The sequence below is a fragment of the Melopsittacus undulatus genome, chromosome 7, assembly GCF_012275295.1.
Source record: "Melopsittacus undulatus isolate bMelUnd1 chromosome 7, bMelUnd1.mat.Z, whole genome shotgun sequence".
Taxonomy (NCBI): Eukaryota; Metazoa; Chordata; class Aves; order Psittaciformes; family Psittaculidae; genus Melopsittacus; species Melopsittacus undulatus.
Genome location: NC_047533.1, coordinates 52733111 through 52753095, shown reverse-complemented (window position 1 = coordinate 52753095; position 19985 = coordinate 52733111). Strand labels below are relative to the sequence as shown.

At 47.8% G+C, this 19985-nt stretch overlaps 1 protein-coding gene across 1 annotated transcript; it reads left to right on the top strand.

Moving 5' to 3' along the window:
- Nucleotides 1–840: 840 nt before the first annotated feature.
- On the top strand, nucleotides 841–18811 carry CXXC4 (CXXC finger protein 4). Its single transcript, XM_034064795.1, has 3 exons — nucleotides 841–1642; nucleotides 1715–1908; nucleotides 18479–18811. The coding sequence occupies exons 1-3, from the start codon at nucleotides 841–843 to the stop codon at nucleotides 18521–18523; spliced, it is 1041 nt and encodes a 346-aa protein (XP_033920686.1). The 3' UTR covers nucleotides 18524–18811.
- Nucleotides 18812–19985: the final 1174 nt, after the last annotated feature.

The window sequence follows — 19985 nt, the reverse complement described above, 5'->3', positions numbered from 1 at the left end:
GGGAGGGAGACGGGGGGGGGGGGGGGTGTTTAAAACCAGCACTGTCTCCTTGCCCCCTCCTAAACTTTCCTGGCCCCAAAGCGGAAAATCGCCTTACTCCGAGAGGGCCGGGCGGCAGGTACAGCTCCGTGCCCGCGGGCTGCCCCCCCGGGGCGGGGGAGCCCTCCCCGGAGGCTGGGATGGGGATGAGCACTCCGCCTTCAGCACAGCTGCGGGCGCCGGGATCGCAGGCTGTGAAATTGCCGCCTTAAGTATTCTATTTTATTACTATTATTATTATTTCTGGTTTTAACCTTACCCCCCGCCCCCTCCCCCCGCGAGCAGCCAACGGCGGTGCGGGCAGGCAGCTCACTGCCGCCGGGTGCAGAAGGACACGGTGGCAGCTGGCGGTTCCCCCCCTACCCCCTCCTTTTCCTCTTTATTTCTGTAATTCCTTTTATTTATCCTTTCCTTCCCTTTCCCTGCCTTTTCACACCCCCCGGTGGAGATGGTAGGTGGGCAGCTCCCGGTCCCCGTGTCTCATCCCCGTCCCCTTCGCTCCCCCCCCCCCCCAGCCCCGTCGTGTCGAGTGTGTCCGTGTCCCCCCCTTCTCCCGGGGTGGCCGTTATCGCCCCCCGCGCGCGCACCCCCTCGGAAATGACTTTCTGTGTTTCAGCTGCGGCAGCTCCCGTGAGGATGCAGGAGCAGCGGCTGCCCGGCCAGGCACCGACGGCGGCAATGCGCCCGGAGCAGCAGGAGGAGGATTAAGCGACAGACTCCCCAGCCCCCCTCGCCCCGTCCCTCTCCCCCCGGCCCCCCACCCTCCAGCCCCGTCCCTGCCCGCCGCCCTCCCCGGCCACCATGAACACCAACGTGTGCGTGGAGAGCGGCCCCAACCCCGAGGCGCCGGGGCTGCCCAAGGACAGCCACCTGCCCGAGGGGGCCCTCAACAGCCTTGTGGATTACAACTCGGAGATGGAGAGGTACCGCTCCTTCGCCACCTTCTACAAGACCAACGGCGGCGCCTTCCCGCAGGCGGCCAAGATCGCCCGCATCACCACCCCCATCTTCCCCAGCGCCGCCGCCGCCGCCGCCGCCCGCATCGGCATGTCCCCCTGGAACTGCGACACGGCCACGGCCGCCGCCGCCACCGCCATGCTCTGGGGCAGCGGCGGCGGCGGCGGCGGCGCGGCGGGCGGCGCGAGGAAGCCCTCCTCTGCCGCCGCCGCCTCCGCCTCCGCGGCCGCCGCCGCCGCCTCCTCGCTGCACGCCGGCAGGGGCGGCATGCACCACCGGAGCGACTCGCAGCGGCTGGGCAAGCCCGGCTGCCCGCCGGCCGAGCAGCCCGCCCTGCCCATGGCCAACGGCAACTTCCTCTCCACCCTCTCCCCCGAGCACTGCCGGCCGCTGGCCGGAGAGTGCATGAACAAGCTCAAGTGCGGCGCCGCCGAAGCCGAGATCATGAACCTCCCCGAGCGCGTCGGCACCTTCTCGGCCATCCCGGCGCTGGGCGGCCTCTCCCTGCCCCCCGGGGTCATCGTCATGACCGCCCTGCACTCCCCCGCCGCGGCCTCGGCCGCCGTCACAGACAGCGCCTTCCAGATCGCCAACCTGGCGGACTGCCCGCAGAGCCACGCCTCGGCCTCGCCCGCCTCCGCCCTGGGCGCCGCCGCCAGCGCGGGGGGCGGCGGAGGCAGCGGCGGTGGCGGCGGCGGAGGCGGAGGGGGGGCCGGAGGAGGCGGCGGGGCCGGGGCCGGGGCGGGCAACCCCGCCAAGAAGAAGCGGAAACGGTGCGGGGTGTGCGTGCCCTGCAAGCGGCTCATCAACTGTGGAGTCTGCAGCAGTTGCAGGAACCGCAAAACGGGACATCAGATCTGCAAATTTAGGAAATGTGAAGAGCTTAAGAAAAAACCGGGCACTTCGCTAGAGGTCAGAGGAGATGATTTCTTTTTCCCCAGCCTCCCGCCGTCCCTCCTCAACCCCCTGCCCCCGCCCCTCCAGTGCTTCTTGTCTAGCTTCAAGATGCAGCATCCCTTTTCCGAGGCCTCCTTCAGGCTCTGAGGGTGCCCCCGCCGCGGGCGCGGCCCCCCCGCGGCGCTGCCCCGCCGCCCGCCCGCCCCTTCTCCGCCCCGCAGGGATGAGAAACGCCGCCCCCCGTGGCGCCCCGCCGAGCTCGGTGCCCCCCGGCAGCCGGCCCCGCCGAGGAGGGACGGAGAGCCGCCCCCGAGGGCGACCCGGCCCTGCGGAGCCGGGGGGCGGCCGCGGGGCGCCGGCCCCTCCCCGCCAGCCCGTGGCCGTGACGAGACGCTGCTCGCCTGGTGTACCTGCCGTGCTGTTCCCATAAGACTGCTGGTTCTCTCTGGTTCCTTTTCTTCTCATTTTCTTCTTCATTCTCATGTTTTAATGGAGATTCGTGGCGGTCTGTGGGGACAGGGAGGTGGGAAAGGGAAAGTTTTAGCTGCATGCTGTCGGAAGTTCAGGGAAAAGCAATTTCGAGCTCATCTCCAGGTTGGCTGGTAGCAGGTTGTCCGAGACAGACAGCTGGCCCTAGAGCCTGGTAGTGGGTGAAATGTGCCCACGTTAATCCCTTTGGCAGTGTCTTTTACGAAATAACCTGCTCACAGTGTATAAAACAATGGAAAAATAGAACAGGGATGATCAAACTGATTCGTACATACGGTTATTTTGACGATGCGTCCTCGGCACTGACAACGTATTATGTATCCCACAGCTGTAAGGACAGGTTTCAGGTTCGCTGGATGCAGGAGAGATAGGGAGCTCCCATCTCACAGACATTCCAGTTCATGTAGTGGGTGCAACAGACAATGGGAACCCAAATACACAAAACGGCAATGGGCTGATACCATTTGGCAAAGGAAACAAGCAAGAGGAAAGACTAGTAATCATCCTTAATCCCTTGTCATTATTAAAATTATAGTGTTGCTGGTAAGACGCACAGATGCATCTGAAGGTGTCGGGGATGATGGATTTAGTACAAAGGAGCAATGTCTGCTGGGTGACATCGAGGTTTGTAGTCACAGAAATTAGCAGCTAAGTGAGAAATTGCAACTTCCCTCTCTTTGTGTGTGTGAGTGTGTGCAGGGCTGTTATTCCCTTACTCGCTGCTTGTAGTTCTCTTCAAGAAGGAGGAGGTGGGGTAAAGGATTCCAGGGAAAAAGCAACACCGGGAGCCCGTTAATTTGATCACCATTAAATAAATAGAATGACAGCGTTTGGAGCAATACTTCCATGGGACAAAAGCAACATTGTGGGGTTAGCTGACATTTGGCTGATGCCATTAACTCTTTCCTAACCAGCCCCATCAAACCAACCAATGAATTCCTCCTCACAAGAGTGAACTGTCCTTGCTGAAAGTTCCATTTGTAGCTAAGCATCCTAGCTCTTGTGAGAGTGTGGTGACCCACTGTCACCTATGCAGAAACCAGGATGGACTCCCCAGGTGCAAGAAACTAGGATTGGGTTTTCAGCCCTTGTTTTTCTCAATGATATGCCTTTGTGGGCTTTGTAGCAAGTTCGCAAAGAAGATACTTTATGCCCCGGTCTGTTAATGATAGGTTATAATGAGTACAGCCCAAAAGAGACTCCCCCCAACCAGAGATATAGAGAATCCCTCCCACACCACCCCGCAGCAGGGTGCCTTGTATGCCAGGTCCCTCACTGGGCTTGCAGACCAGGGCACCGCTGGGATTTAATGTCTGTGATAAATGATGGGTTCTGATGGCTTATTGATTTGTGCAGAGAGTGAGCTATCTCTGGAAGAAACGAATTTGTGCGTTATCAGATCCTCTTACGGGTTTGTGTGCATCTCTGAGCACATTTCCAGAGCTTCCTTGCTCCTGACAGAGGTTTTCGACAGCCTTAAAAACTGCTCAGGCGTGTTATGAGGATGCTGCCTGTTAAAACTGTTTAACCACTGTGACTAGTAAAACCCATGGTTTAATTAGCCACTTGCATACTCTCATAACCACCTGCCTTCACTTCTTCATTCTCACTCTCTCCTCTTTGTGCTCTGACGGATACGTAAACACAAAAACTCCTCTGCTGCTGTACTCTGAGTGAAAGGAAACAGGTTTCTCATTCCAGCTGTAGAGGTGTCAGTAAGGCAACCTTCCCTGCAGGTTGTGGCCCACCACAAACTTGTGTCACACGATGTGGCTAATTTCCATGCAGAAACATGGTTTGTCAGTAGGAGAGGCAGAGTAACTGAAGTCTTATGTGTTAGTTTACCTTGTATCTTCTCCTTCCTCCTTTTATTTAAATTAACTAATGAAGAATGACAGCAGGGCTGCCTGAAGCACTTGTGCAGCTGCACTGCGCTGGCTGTGAGGCCACCACCTGGAAGGGTGTTGGAGAGTGGCAAGGCCTACCTGAGGGCTTGGCAGCGAGGGCAGCTTGCTTTTGGCCTCTGCTGCTGGAGAGGCAGCAGCTCCATGTGGGTAATCCCTGGTCACCCCTGCAGGCATGGTCCCAGGGCTCACATTCCGCTATGTACTCGGGAGGTTTGTGAATCAGGCTCAACAGTGGCAGCAAGTTGTGGAGATGATTCAAGGCAGGGGGGCGGAACTGTGCTTAAAACTGAAATAAACGAAGAATGAGAATGATACCAGTAAACAGTAAGCTGGCTGATCCCACGGAAACCATTTCTCTCTTCTTCCTTGAAATCTCCTACTCGTGCAATGAAAGCATAGGATATAACTCTCAAGGTTAATACATGGAATCAAAGATTCACATGAATGCTTTCCAGTCTCTGACCCTTGCATTTTTAATGGAATGCTTCCCTCACAGCATTTTTTTTTAAACACTTGAATTATTTTTTGCTCTATTTTTCTTGTACCATTTTCACGTTAAAAGTGTCCCTATGCTCTAGTATTTTTCATAGAATGTTATTACTAGGAAATTTTATGTATAGTAATAATAAATCTATAAAAATAAGATTGACGTCACGTTGCACGCTGCCTACTTGTGTATGTATATTCTGTGTTCATTCAGATTTACAGTTGGTTTAAAGAGACATAATCTTTATTTACCCATAGAGACTACTTATTTTCCTCTGATTGGTACTGTCTGTAACTTCTGCTGCAGGTTATGAAGATTAGGAGCCTGATGTTACTTTTATGTCCCCCTCCCTTTGAAGTAAACCATCCTGATTCAGTGTATGAATCTCAGTTGCCCCTCTCCTCATTTTCATTAGTGTGGCAGCAAAGTCAGGCAGAGTGGCTGACTCGCGTTGGCAGGGTCTGAAGGATTCAGCCCACATATGAACTCTCTGCTGTTTGGGCATGTTGTCACCATAGCTGGTGCCACTTGCTTTGTTTGTTACAGCCCCGCTAATTGATATGTGTGCTATTAACGTTTGCATACTGATCTGAAATAGTAAATGCAAGCATCCAAGTCCGAGACACCTCACCTTATTTCAAGCCAGTGAGAGTCTGAGATGGACTTTGCTGGGGATAGGGTTGTGATGATTGATTCCAGCAGGAACGGCGGCTGATCCTGAAAATCTTAACACCATATGGCATTGCCACAGGGGAGAGAGGCTGCGCTGGCAACCTCCGAACTTGCACTTCGTGTTGTGGTAGAGCATGTGAGTGCTGTTAAGGGAAGACTGCTGAGCTCTGTGGATAGGGGTCAATTAGTAGGGGCCTCAGAGGAAGCAATTTCCCCGCTGTCTATCCAACTTTAAATTACATGCATAAGTTAAGCAGCAGCATGATGGAATTGAGTAACATGAGGGGGAACTGAAGAGCTTGATAAGGAGCAGGCAGCTAATGCGATCCAAGTGGCTGGCTGGAAGGTGGAAAGAAAGACCACCCTGTAGCCTGTGTGGCTGTTCTTCACTGCAGTGTTCCTGTATGGCAGTGTTTCTCTCTTCCCTGCCGCTGCCTCATAGCCCTCCATCTGGCCAGATCTCCACATGTTAAAACACCATGCAAGAGAGCAAAAAAGCAGTCCTTGTCCCAGGAAGTTTACAGGCTGGAGTAAGAGCTGCAGTCTGTCCTGAGCGCCATTCACGTTGGCTATCGACTATAAAGCCCTCATTAGCCTTGAATGCTGGCTTTTTTTTTAACTCTATCCTCCCTGTGTGTGCCTGTTGTACCCTGTGAGGATGCTCTTGTTTTATCTGTTCCCAGGCCTGAACATGCAGGGAGGGTGCCTGGTGCTGGAACTGGCTGCTGGCACCATACGAGAGCCTTTACCAGGTGACTGCAGTGCTCTCAGTGGGGGCTTCCAGCACAGTTGTGGTGTTGACAGGGAGCACGGTGAGGTTTGACCTTTGTTGAGTATTTTGCAATGGTTTTTGTCACCTTCATCCAGATTTCATGTGTCTGGGATACACATACATTCGGTGATGAATTTTCCTTGTGACCTCTGGAGGTTCTTGGGGACAGCACAAGGCCCCCTCCTGCCACCTCCAGCAGTGTCCAGAGCAGCTGCAGGCGTCTTTGTGGTGCCTGATTTGTGCCACTTGGAAGTCTTGTTGAATCTATTTGACCTTCTGTGTTAGGATCACATCTTGCAAGGCAGGAATGCATTGCATTTGGTAGGAGATGTGGGGTTGAGGAAGATGTTGAGAACCTAGAGGAGTTTGGCCTTTGGTCTCCTTAGTGAAGAGTTCTGCCAAATTATGGAACTCAAGGGATAGCCTCAGAGATGGAGTTGGATGTCACCTGGTTTACTGTTTCATATGCTGTTGTTTCCCTTTCCTGGTGTGATGCTTATAAAGCAAGGAAGGTGCTCAAATCCCATGACGTTAGCATTCAATTTACAATACACATTAGGTAAAGTGCTGTTTGATATGGGGGCAAAAATGAAGTTTCTCCTGCCTAAGGAACCTCTTAGTGGTGGGATTTGGTACTGAACTGAAAAGAATTTCAATGGACTCAGCAAACTTTAAGGCCGTTCAAGGGCTTCACAGCCTCTTTCATACAAACACTGCTTTCTACTTGTATTGGAAATTTCTTGCTTTAAATCACTGAACTATGATGGTTTGCAGTGAAATTGTCCATATGGTAAGAGAGGTTAACTGGTTGTGGTGGTTCTGCATTTTGATTGCACTGAGTATTATTTCTCTGCTCGTTTTTCTTAGTACTTATATAGGTTATGCAGCTGGGGTGTCAGGGTTCTGTGCCAGACTTTGGATTTCAGTGTCATGACTGGTTAGTCTGCTTTTATAAGCTGACATAAGGAAATCTCTGTGTATTGTTTAGGCTGGACAAGTTGCCTGTGTCGTGAGAAAGATGATGAATGAAGCCAGTTTTTTTTTTCCTACAGCAGTAATTACCATAATAAGTACTTGTTTCCTCCCTACCCCCACCCCCCAATTGTCTGAGTCACTCTGGACTATGTATCTCACTTAGAGGTGCATAGAACCGTCATGACTTGGACACCTCTGCCAGCTACAGGACTTTTGGAAGATCTTACCATTTCTGTGTTCATACAGTATTGTGGACTATACACATCATGCCTCATTCATATAGGGAAACTCAGTTAAGCAGGTATATTTGTATCATGTTATGTACTGCTAATTTGGGGTGGGTAACAGTAAACAGCTGTATCAATTTTTGTCTGTCTGATTATGTGTGTTCATCTTACTGGGGTTTTTGGCCACTTCCCATGCAGTTCCGTTTGCTAGGTGGACACCTAATACCTTCACTGAAGTCAGGGAAGACCTTGCTCACTTGGAGAATGAATTGGGGTGTCAGAAAGCAGTCCTGTTTGAAGAGCAACATCTTGCTTACTGTGTTTTTGGTTTTAAAAGAAATGTGCTGTAAGGGAGTTAAAGAAAAGGTAGATATTAATTTCTGTACGCCGTGTCACGCATTTGATGCATAGCAATGACTTACGAACAGGTCCTTTCCAAATACCCTAAAAAGAGTATCTGTAGAAAGAAAACTGGCTTAACATGCATTATTTTAAGAGTTAGGCTTGGGGAAATATTTCTAAGCAGGCAAACCTAGAATGTATGTATACCTTAAAGTCTCATCAAATACAGCATAATCCTTTCGATCGCTGGTTGCAGTGGGAAGCAGCTGCTGATTGCGTAGGGAAAGGCTTTAAGATGAGCTTTTCACATGTACCCAAGTGAGCTAGGAGCAGTAAGAAAGTAACTTATGTCAGTGTAAGAAAGTCCTTGGGACTTGGCCTCAGTTGCTACAATTCTTGAGTCACTTGATTATGTGCTAAAAAAATTATGTGCCAGCAGATGCCATGTCTTCTGAGGAGTACCGCCATCCGAAGGAAGCGCTTCTCTGCTTCTGTAGTGTCTGTAGGTTTTGATAGCTCATCTGCTTTGAGTGATCGTACTGAACCACAGCGTCTTGAAGCATGTGGTTTCGTTTGACACTTTTTTTGCTGTTTGGGAGCCCAGCTTGCTGTGTCTGTCTTCTCCCTTCTTTTGCGCACCTTTATTGTTTTTGCACAGCCGTATCTTGTTCAGTCACATGCAAACACCTGTCCTGAAATTGAATGGCTCTGTGGTGTAATCTAAAGTCATCCCCCATTTCAGCATCCTGTGCTTTCTGTTGTGTACTGAGTTATGCTGCACCATACTTTGGATGTGACAGCCATTTAATAATGTTGAAGCCTTAGCTCTGCAGGGGCTAAAAAGATCCCGGCAGGCTTGTTAACTTCTACTCTCAGACATTATGGGAAATATTTTCTCCTCCCTGGAACTCCTAGGCATCCTCTTAATTAACACCATAAAAATCCAGAGCCAGGTATGCATGAAGCCTGTTTTCTTTGCAGTTTTCCAGAGTTTCTCTGTTCATTTCTATTTAACCAGACACTCCAGTGTCAAATGAGATATGAGAACATAAAAGGAATAAAGGATCGTGTTGGATACTGCATTCTTGGTGGGCAGCAAACCCATCAAATGTCTTTCCCTTACTCACCATAGGATTTTATTCTTTACCGTGTTCTACTCAATGTTTCCTTTATTTCAGTCTCTGAAATGTTAGACATATTAAAACATTGCACCTCTCCTGTCTCAGAGTAGTATTCCTTTCAGTTCCAGACTGCTGTGGTCTGGGTACAGTGGTAGTGCTGAAGATGGCAGTGAGATGTCCCCAGTGAAAAGAGCATGAAATGCTGCTATGAGCCAGGGATTTACCATTAGTAATTCAGGTGAGGCAGTTGAAGAGCTTATTGGTAACCTTCTTCCCAGCACTTCTTCAAGGGAAGGCCAAGACTTTATACAGCAGAAGAGGCTTTCCATATGCCCTTGTTGATAAAGTAATCCAGTTGCTTTAATTAATTTTTTGAATTGACTAGAATTTATGGGGATAATTCGGGTATTGGGGTGAGCAAGTGGTATAGGAGGAGTTGCATGATCCAAGCAAGTTCTTCAAGACCTAAGGAAATGACAAAAGCAGACAGACAGACAGGCTGACAGATGTGAAAGCAGGAGGGATGCTTGAAATTGAGTGGCTGAAAATAATGATTTGTTGCACAAGGACTTAGAGGTTTCTTCAGTGGTGTGTACTGCATGTCCTACGGAGGCTGGAGCATGCTGACAGCACATCAGTCTGCACTATGTTAACACAAAGAATTTGCTTCATCGTCATGAAAGAAATATCCCAAACCAGTTGTGGTTCATTAGCATCCATCCTTCTGCACATCCTAACAGCTGAGGATTGCAAAGGTGGTGCAGCCACCTTGGCAGTTACAGGCTTGGCAGAGGGCTGAAGAGCTTTAGCTATCTGTGTAGAAGGGACAAGGAGGGCAGAGCGTGATTATCATGGTACAGTTAGGTCAGTAATGGAGAAGGAGAGGCAAGGACTGTATGTTGTTAAATATGTGATCTTCAAAGTAAGCAGCGTCAGACAAAGGCTCTTGGTTTTGGAGTGAACAAAAGAGGAGAAAATATATTTAGAAGGGTCATGTGTTTGAATAGCTAACCACTGGGGGGGGGGGGGTGCAGACTCAATGACACAAGCTTAGTAATGATGTAAAACCTATTCTCTCTAAGTCACCCGTTCATCTGAGCTCCGGGAGGCACTGATCACAGTTGGCTGGTTGCTTGGAAGCTGATGTAAAGTAAATTGGAGGTCATAGTCCAGCAGAGGTGACAGTGTCATGAAAATAATCACTGAGATGGGTCTTAATTGTCATCCTTGAAAATTTCAGAAGACATACCCAGGAATGAATGAGGTTCAGAGCCGCTCATAATCTTTTAATGTTTCCCCCTCCAGTCAGGAGTTGTGGTGACCTGCTGTATTAGAGTTTGCATTGCTGATCCTCTCCCTGCGTCTAATGGGACAATACATGGTGCTCTCAGGCTCTGAGGAAGTCAGCCAAGCTGGCATCTGTAATTAGTCTTTGGCATTGGCTGAAAATACTCCCTCAGCCCAGGTCCAAGTATTGCATTTGGGTGAATTTATATATTTTTGTCTCACCCATTCTATTCTGCTCCTCATACCCCCCCCAAATCTTGCAGAAAAAGAAACAAGCAGAGTCCAGGCATTTACTGGATATATTTTTCACTGGCTGTTTTATCAACAGTGTATGAAAAATCCCAAAGGACAGAAGCAGTTAGCTAACCAATGAGGCATCATAGCCGGTTTTAGGTTCCGTGCAGGAGAAAAAGATGCTGAAGCCCCAGCAGCTCTAGGGGAAAGAGATTTAAATTTAGGTTTGGTACTGAGAAACGTGCCTCCCCTCTGCTTGGAGACCAGTCTGTAAGAGATTACCGTACCCCAGAGCAGCAGTTTGGATGATGATAGAGATGTCAGCCTGCGAGTGCATAGACTTGTACCACTGGATGATGAACCAGCAGGGATTTCTCATTAATGGAATGAATGTTAACAAGAATAATTCTGTTTTGTGAGCTTGTGTGTGGGGGAAGGATAAATGATAGGGACTGATGGATGGTCTTCACAGAGATTTGATTAGGGAAAAGGTGAATGGCTGTGTGTGTGTGAGAGAGAGGGGGAGGTGTATGCACACGGTACATCCATTGCAGAAGGCAGGCACACTTCTAGTTGATAATATCTGACAGAAGAGAGTTAGCAGAAGTAACCAGGCGGGTCCTAGGTGAAAGCAGAAGCTAAGTAGTGGTGTGGATGTTCCATTTTTTAGTGTCTTTCGCATTGTAGGGTTTTGGGTTTCATGTTGCATGATGGCAACAAGCCTGCATCCAAGAATGGCTCTATAAAAGTTTTCTTGGTAACAGAGGTTTCTGCTTTATGCTGATAAAACATCTGGCTGTTTGATACTGATTCCCACAGTCAGTATGGGAGCACTGAGTGACAGATTTTCAGACCTGCTTAGCATCAGTCTTGGCTCTGAAGTAACACTGTGTTAGAGCTAGTACAAGCCTGCCCCATCCCTGAAAGAACAGGAGACAGGCCAGACCTACTGGTTGAGAGGCTGGACAAGTAGAACCGACACAGTCCCTCACCCTGCCTGAGGCCTTCGGATCCTGCTGGAATGCAACTAATAAATAATAAAAAAGGCAAAATAGCCACATAAGCTCAATGGGCACTCTAACAGGCTTAGCAGCTCCATCCTCGGGTACAGGGATAGCTGAAAACCCAGAGGAACTGCACAAACTAATCAAGAGGGATGTAGGAATAGGGAAAGAAACGTGAATCCCCTTTGGCAGTGAGGTATGAGAGACCCCGTAACCTGAAAACCCAAACCTCTGATGTCTTCCCTGCTCCCTTTGCCAGAAAGCTGTTAGGAGCTCCCATCTGAGACCGGAGCATGGCCAGCTGGAACACGGCTGCAGGGTAGCAGACGGCAGGAGTTCCCGACCCTGACTTGCCCGGTGCTGCCAGCCCCACGTGCAGGATGCCAGGCACGGGGAAGCCGGCGGCGAAGCCGGCTGCTCCCCTTGGGAGCAAGTGGAATAGCAGAGGTGGAGACTTGGCTCCATCCCTCATCTTGCTGGCCAAAAGAGCTGTGCTGGCACAAGGGAGGGAGTGTGCTGGAAGGCGACCACAGCCAATTACTGCCAGCCCAGGAGAGAAAGGGGAGAGGAAATGTGCTCCTTTCCAGGGCTCTGCCTGCATCCTGGGGTGATGCTTGTGCCTGCCAGCCTCAGTGCAAGCAATGCTTAGCAGCTGGAGCTGCCCCCTGGGGATTTCAAGGCCAGTGGTGGAGTGTGTGAGCTGCTCCACTGAAAGCTAGCATGTCTGCTCTTGGCTGTAGGTGAGAGGGCTTCTGTCACTAGCATTTCCTGGGACTGAGCTGCTTCTCTTTGACAGTGTTAGTCTGGATTCCTTATGATTTCTGATCTGTATTTGCCATCTGTTTTCCCCAGTGGTGGTATGCATTTTTTCAGATCAGAAAAGTGAAATTGTTTACCTATTCCCTAAATTTAATCTCATATATAAAGTGAAAAAAAAATTAATGTATAAAATAAACTATGGTGTGTACTGAATGTAAATGAGGGACACGTTTGCTCATTCTTTCTCCTGTGGAGAAATACATTACTCCTCAGACTAATCCTATTGATTTAGTTGGGGAGCTACTGCCTGCTGCTGGTGCCAAGTCTGAGTGGCAGTATCTGGCCTTACGCTGGCAGGCCCATGGGCATAAATCCTTTATTCCTCAGCTATCCCCACTGAAGCCCCTGAGGTTACCTCTGAGTGAGCTATTTGAGAGGAGCTGGGTTTTCAAAACACAGCCCCGACTTAGGAGTACATTTCTTAGGTTTCAATTTGCAATGTCCCGTGGCAGAGGTTTACTTTTCACTTGCTGGAGCTGGCGGCAGAGAAAGTCAGATGAGTTTCCTAATCTGGTATGTTCTAAATCTGGTTTGTCTCAAATACGGTCTGAGAGATACGCAGCACAAGTGAAAAAATAACTGCCAGCCCGCAGATGCACGTCCTCTCGGAGCAAATAAAGCTGACTTTTAAAATAAATGTTAAATCTCATCCTTGCTGTGCAGGGAGACAGGCCCCTCGCTCAGGTGTGGGGGAGATATTTTAAGGTGGGCTGCGGAAGCAAACTCACAACCGAGCTTCTGACCTGGCATGTGTGTCCTTTTTTATCTGCTAAGTCCAATAATAAGCTTGTTATTAGAGGACATCTGTTACTGCCTGATAACACGTACAGTGAGCAGGAGCACAGCGTTGGTGGGCAGCCAGGGATTTCAGCAGCTGTGGGGAGCAGCAGCCTCGTGGACTGTTTCACACCTCACCCAGAGCCGGCATGTTCCTCCTGGGGGCCTGTGGCTGGGTGGGAGGATGCCAGGGGTTTGAGGTGTGAGTTGTTCCCATGCAGAGCCAGCGTGCACGTGTGCCCAGGCTGTGGTGTGCACAGGAGCAGCATCTTGTCTCCCTGCAGCCATAGCCAGCCCCCTCCGTGTCGGCATAGTGGGGTTTTCGCTGTACATCCAGGGCTGGGAGGACCCTTCTGAGCACTGGGCTCTGCCTTTTCCTTCCTCCCACATTTCCAGGAGATGCAGTTCACACAGTTTTCTTGCCCCTGAGCCTCCTTGCCTGAAGAAAAACATTCAAGGAGACTCTTGTGTGAGCTGAATCTGAGCATCGAGAGGTTTTCCCCAAAGTCATTGCTGTAGGTAATGTATATTTATGAGTGGAACAAAGTAGGCCATAGATACTTTCAAAGGCTGCTTTTCTGTCAGGGTAGCTCTGTATTTAGGCAGGTAAGGAGGGGAGATGCTGTCCAGACCACATTCACCAGTGGCAGAGCAGGCTGGCACAGGAGAGGCGGCAGGCATCCACCCGCCCTGCGGTGGGCTGCCTCTGCCACTGGGACAGTGCCTGCCAGCGGGTCAGGACATGGTGTTGCTCCGTGCCACGACATGTGCCCTGCAGCCTGGTGGTTGGCTGGGAAAGGGTCTTTCCAGAGGGAATCTGCATATGGAAAGTGAGTTTTGGAGCACATGGATTCGCACCAGATTCTGCACAGTTTATGTGAGACCAGTGCTGTGGGTATATTTGATGTCATTTGCATGATCAACCTGATACCTAAATTAACTTGCAGTGCTGGAAATACAAGGTGGCTACATGTGAAAGGACAGTTTGCTTTCTTGTGGGCAGTTGTGTGAGTTTTGAGGGACTGGTTAGGTGTGTACCCCACATTTGCACAGGTGTAAGAAAAGCATACAGTCTCTGGTTTGTGACCAGTGGTGCTCAACGTTTGCTGTGCTGGGCTGCTGATTGATCTAAATTCCATTTTGTGTAGGGGCTGTGACTTTCTAACTGAACCTTTTGGCCACCATGGAGCACCAGACTTCTCCATCTCTGATCATAGATCATATATGTACATGTGTATTGAGATACACAAGCACTCATAGATATGTATGTAGCTTAGCAGGACAAATTTCATGCTGTACATCCATTGGCCTAAGTGCCAAACTGCTCCTCTTGTGGAAGGTATTTCAATAAGGGATTGTCCTTCAGGGTGGGAAGCTCATGTGGGGTTCTGTGCAAACCTTGGTGAGGTCATTTCTTCCTGTGTGCCCAGCACCAGTCCCACTGCTTTGGGAAATCCACTGGTTTATTTGCCTTGCCATGTGAATTTAAGATTTCATTAAGGGCAAAGTCCCTTCACCACTGTCTATATTTGTGTGGTTGTGCAGGTCTCTATAAAGACTGTCAGGTAGCCCGGATCTTGTTGAATGTACCTCAGCTGCCGTATACTATCCGAAAGGCCCCTGTTGATCTGGATCATTTCAGCCAGGGCTCCTCAAGAGGAATGAGGAGAGCCAATAATTTGCTGTAGCCATCATGTGAGTTTGCTTCAATGAGGGCAGGATTTTTGCTCATGGATCAAACATCAAAGGATTTTTACTTAATGCAACATCTTTTAACATCAGTAAAGTATTAGGTCATAATTATGTAGTGCTCGGATATGTTTTATTATTCTATTTTATTTCTGAATGTGGCTCATCTCAACACATCTGATTCCCTAGCCTGGTAGAAAATAATAATACAGATGACTTACAGTGAGTCTTGGTTATGCAGCTGTGAATTTCGGACATCCTGAGCAGCTGCGGATAACTGTATTGATTCCTGATCTCTTTAAGGTGGCTGTGAGCTGCAGGACCCAGAGAGCCAAGGAGGCAGGCATCTCTGGCAGGTTTTGTAGGCATGAACTTGCCAAGGGATGGGGCTGGCATCCCTTGCCTTACTGCATCAATTTATTGGTCACCTGGAGGGGGGATGTGGGAAGCATCATTCTTTAAGGAATGCTTTTGCAGTAGAGATACAGAGCTCAGCTGTCAAATTGGAGAATCTGGTGAGGAATTCACAGCACCTGCCACTGCATGCATGCACATACATCTGGCAAGGGTCTGCTTCAACATTTCTGTGAGGGGCAACCAGGACAGATAAATGGGTATCATTTTTTTCTGTTGCTGCTTAATTGAAGGGATTTTTAACTATTCTGTTGGTTTAGGTTGCCCTTTTTTCCTCCTCCTCCAAAAATATAGTGTCCTCGGTGCCCTGTGTGAGGCTGGTATTTCAAGGCAACAATTAAAATCTCAAATTTCAGATGTTTGAGCTACATCTTTTGCAGTGAAAGCTGGCAAGAAGGGAACAGAATAAGGAGTTTGAAAGCGTGGAAGGTCATTTCATCTTGGGTTTGCACAGGGATAAATCCTCTCGAGCACCACGCTTTATGGCATTACCCGCTCAGAGGAGCTGGGGCTATGGGTTTCTGAGCATCCTCCTGGGAGCGAGCCTGCCGTTTGTCAGCATTTGCACCGGCACGAGCAGTGAAGGCTTTTACAGCAAAACCACGCTGATCAGCTCTGGTTCTGCTCCTCACCACCCCTCCCCAGGCTTCCGGGGGAATCTGTCTTTCCTGTCACTCAGGATAACGATTCGCCGCTGGCAGCATAGAGATCCAGAAATGTGCTGTAATCTTGCCAAGAATTTGATTCCCCAGCTGGGACTCCCGGATTTATACAGCCAGGCGGTAGATGGTCATTGCACTTAAGCTTGTATGTTGGTGTGCTGAACCACTAAATGGGCTGAAGGGTCTCCTTCTGTCTGGAAATAACCTTGATCCTTGGAATGGTAAAATCTATGGGTTTCATCACATAAATTGGTTTAGATTTAATGTGATCCACCTCTTCAATTTTAAAAGCTTTCTTTTTTGTTTAAGCGTGGATTAATAATTCATTCCAAAAATAGGGTGTTAGCGCAATGGATATTTAATTGTAAATGTGTATCTTTAATTAGAACTTGGTACGCAGATGTAAAATTCCTTATCTGGTAGCTTTTCAAAAGCACACATATTAAACCACAGCTTTGCCCTTCAAAAGTATTATTCTGTGTATTTAAAGGTCTGAATGACCTTTTAATCAGACACTGCACCTTTACTTCCAGCTGATATGACAATGTCTGACCGTGTGACTCAACCTGATGCTGCAAGAAAATAAACAAAGGCCATCTCAGTCACTATGTTTTTAAATCTCTGTGTCTAGCTGTGGTTCTGTGTTTAGGCAGATGGACCCACAGTGGAGTATTACATTTAGTTTTCAGGTGAAGACAATCTATTGAGTTTAATGTATTTGCATGTTTGCCTGTCCTTTTGAGATCAGTTTATCTGTGTGATTGTTTCCTGGCGTTCCGAACTCCAGCCTCTTCTGCAGTTCAACCTCCTTATAAATTATAAATCTGTATACCTCACTCTCAGCAGCCATCTTACAGCCCACACAGACTGGTGCGGATGGTCTAGCAATTACATTAGCTCTCTTCAGTGTACTCGGGGAGCAGGGCTGCTGTGCTTTGTCACTACTTGTGCTTATGCTAAACACCCTTAATGGGGCAGTACAGGGACTGGTAAAGATGGGTATGAGCCATTCCTACTTTTGGACCACTGACACATAGAAAACTCATGCTGGTCAGGGCAGCTGTATTGAACAAACCTCAAAACAAAGCTCATTGTCCTTGCAAATTAATTTTTGGATGATTTTTTAAAGCTTAACATTTGTTGAGGGGAAGTGGGTATTGAATTGACCACAGGTCAAACTTCTGGTGGCACAGTGGAAGTTTGTTTGTCTCTGGTATTTCCATGGGCACGAGTGATAAACACAACAATAACAGCTCCCCTTTTATATGGCTTTTAGAAAAAGAGGAGCCATGTACTGCTTGAGCCTGATTATCACAAAATGGGCTAATTATTCAACAAAAAATACTTGCCATACTAATGAGCAGTTCCTGCACTTCAGAAGGAAATATTCTGACATCAAGTACAATGCACACTGTGGGCTCCACGATTTCTTGGGTTTTTATTTAAAAACTAGGGAAACATTTAAAAGGTTCTCTCTGAAACAGCAATGAAAGAATTCCTTCAAAGGGAGACATAGTATTTATATATGACACCAGCAAAATCAGTGACAACTCTTTCATTACAAATATTTATTTGCAAATTTCTGGAGTTCTGCTTTCAGGGGGATATCATCAGGTGTGATGCTGCTATCTGTGGACAGTTCTTAGTGAAAAAAGTACTTGTGAGCTGGGACTGACTGATACCAAGTCATCTCAGGGCTTGCTCTTGCCTCCCTGCTCAGTGCCTAGTCATGTGTTCTGCAGAAGAGACATGTGGGTGGATGATTTCAAGAGCACTTTAAGCATCTTCTGATTCTGAAGAAAACTGAGGGCCAGAAGTACCTCGCAGGGGTGACATAGCCCTTGCAGGCTTAGCGCTTCAGTGTCTCGTGTATGTTGCACTTTAAAGTTGTGACAGGAACTTGCCTATTCTCAAATGTTCATGAAGGCACCTGAATGCAAGTGGATGATATCCTCTGGGAGGGAACAGCAGGTGGAGAGAAGTAGGGGTAGCAACTCTGCAAATAGACTATTTCTATGTAAGCCAAGGTCCAGCATGTGTGCGAAAGAAAGTACTTGGTCACTCTGGGCAGTCCACCTTCCCCCCCTCAAGTCAGTTAGGATGTTTCTTTCTCTGAAATGAAGTCAAGGATGTGCTTAAGTGCTTTCTGCATTGCAGCCTAAATGCGGAATGATGTGACCGGCCTGAGGTTTGAAAACATCATCCTCAGCCCCCAAGGCATCTGTAGACACAGCACAAAGTGATCTGAATGGCAGATCCACGCCTTCATTATTCCCCTATCAAAAGAAGTATTCTTACTAAAGCATGTACCTAACCTGCAAACCCACCAAGACATAACTGTATATCCAGTATGCCAAAGCACAGGCAGAAACCATTGTACAGCTGTGTGGTTATTCTAAAAGCACTGTCTGTTTTCCAGGATTCTTTTCTCTAGCAATATTTACATTTCCATGACTACTTTGTTTAACTAAGGAGAGGACAGCACCTTAGGTGTGTTGTATACTGAATACGATGTCTCACGTGTGATCCTAAAATGGTGTGTTTGGGGAAAGGATGTGTCTATGAATTGTCAAGCAATGTGAGGCATCATGCTGTTCCTAGATAACTGAAAGTATGCCTAAAATGTAAAGGAAAGAACAACTAGAAGAACTCAAGTATGCCAATGCTGCAAAAGAAAGCTTAACTTGTTTTCTTGCTTCTTTTTTAGAGAACACCTGTTCCCAGCGCTGAAGCATTCCGATGGTTCTTTTAAGCAGTAGTGTATCTTATTTTCAAGGCATTCGGAAGTGAATGGCAAGCTAAAGTCTTGTTTTAAGAAACTGCTTAGTCCACCATTGAAGAATATACTCAGATACTATTTTCATTTATGTATAGGGGTTTCCTCAAAAGCAAAAAGTCAAAAATCTGGGAGCCTGGGGAATTGGCCAGCTTCTTCACGTTCAGTCCACCGACTCTTTCTTTGGTGTAACTTAGCTATTCTAGTGAAGTTGTTGTCTATTTTTAAAGTGGCTGTAAAAAAAAAAGAAAAAAAAAGTTTGGGTAAACCCCTGCTATAAAGTCATGTATCTTTGCAAAGTAACATATCTATACTTCATTTTCAAATATATGTGTTTCGGTACTGTAAACTGTACAGATAGCCGCTTGTATTTTGTGTGTTTAGACACAAGGAGACAATCATGTCTGAGCATCAATGGAGATTAATGGTTTGTACACAATGGTGTGGTTCTGCGAGTTAAATCCAGAGCAATAAATTCTAGCTTTAACTATTATTTTGCTAGTTGTTTAGCAGCAGCAGCAACAACAACACTGTTTTACCGTGCATCCTTCCATAGATGACTTGATGCCAAGTTTCCCAAGATAAAAAGGTGGTGACGCATCTAGCAATTACCTTCTGTCGTGGTGGTGTAAAAGGGGAAGACATAACATTTGAAAACACTGTATTAGAGTAGTGGTTTGTGCACTTGCATTGCTTCCAAAGGAGCTTTACAGAGAGATATCTCTCCAAAAATGCTGTCTGGTGTCTGACTCGCCTTTCACTGTCTTCTGCTGTGGAATGCCCAGCATGGGTGGATGTGCAAAGCCAGTCCTCTATACAAAGGTTGCTCTAGAATGCAAAGCAAAGTGAGTACGAGACCTTAGAAAAATTATGACTTGGCCTAATTACCCTTCACCTTTGAGTTCTTATGTAAGGTTTTCAGTCAATGGAGTAAATAACTTTATAAAGTGGATGTCATATTGCTGGTCTAAGTGAAGCTCATTGCAGTTAAGTGAGTTTTTGACTGCTCACTGATTTGGGTCTCACTTGCACTTGCGTTGTTTTGAGAGCCTGGGTATTTTTGCAGTACAGAAATGAACTTTAAAAGAAAAAATGTTTAAAACAGACCACTTCTCCCCACATGTTTCTTGGTCCACTGATCTTGGCTTTGCTGAACAGCTGGTCCCTTAGGCCCCCAGAAGAATGCTCTGCTGTTCTTCCTGCTCTAGCTGCTCAGAGGAAGTGTCTGCTCCTCAAAAAGGCAGCACATGGAGAGGTATAAACTCGCATGTCATGAAAAATTGGAAGATACTGAACTTAGGGATACTTATTATCAGTTGAGCATTCCTTTTTATTGCTTAGGTTCATCATACCACTCGTGAATGAGCAGGCCATCCCATCAAAGTAAGCAAATGCTGTTGTGCCATGTATTTGATTGATTTATCATTTTATACAAGAT

Coding starts and splice junctions, on each gene's coding strand:
- CXXC4 (XM_034064795.1), top strand. CDS start 841: ATGAACACCAACGTGTGCGTGGAGAGCGGCCCCAACCCCGAGGCGCCG. Junction 1,643..1,714: donor CTCGCCCGCCTCCGCCCTGG/GCGCCGCCGCCA, acceptor GGGGGGCCGGAG/GAGGCGGCGGGGCCGGGGCC. Junction 1,909..18,478: donor AACCGGGCACTTCGCTAGAG/GTCAGAGGAGAT, acceptor CTTCTTTTTTAG/AGAACACCTGTTCCCAGCGC.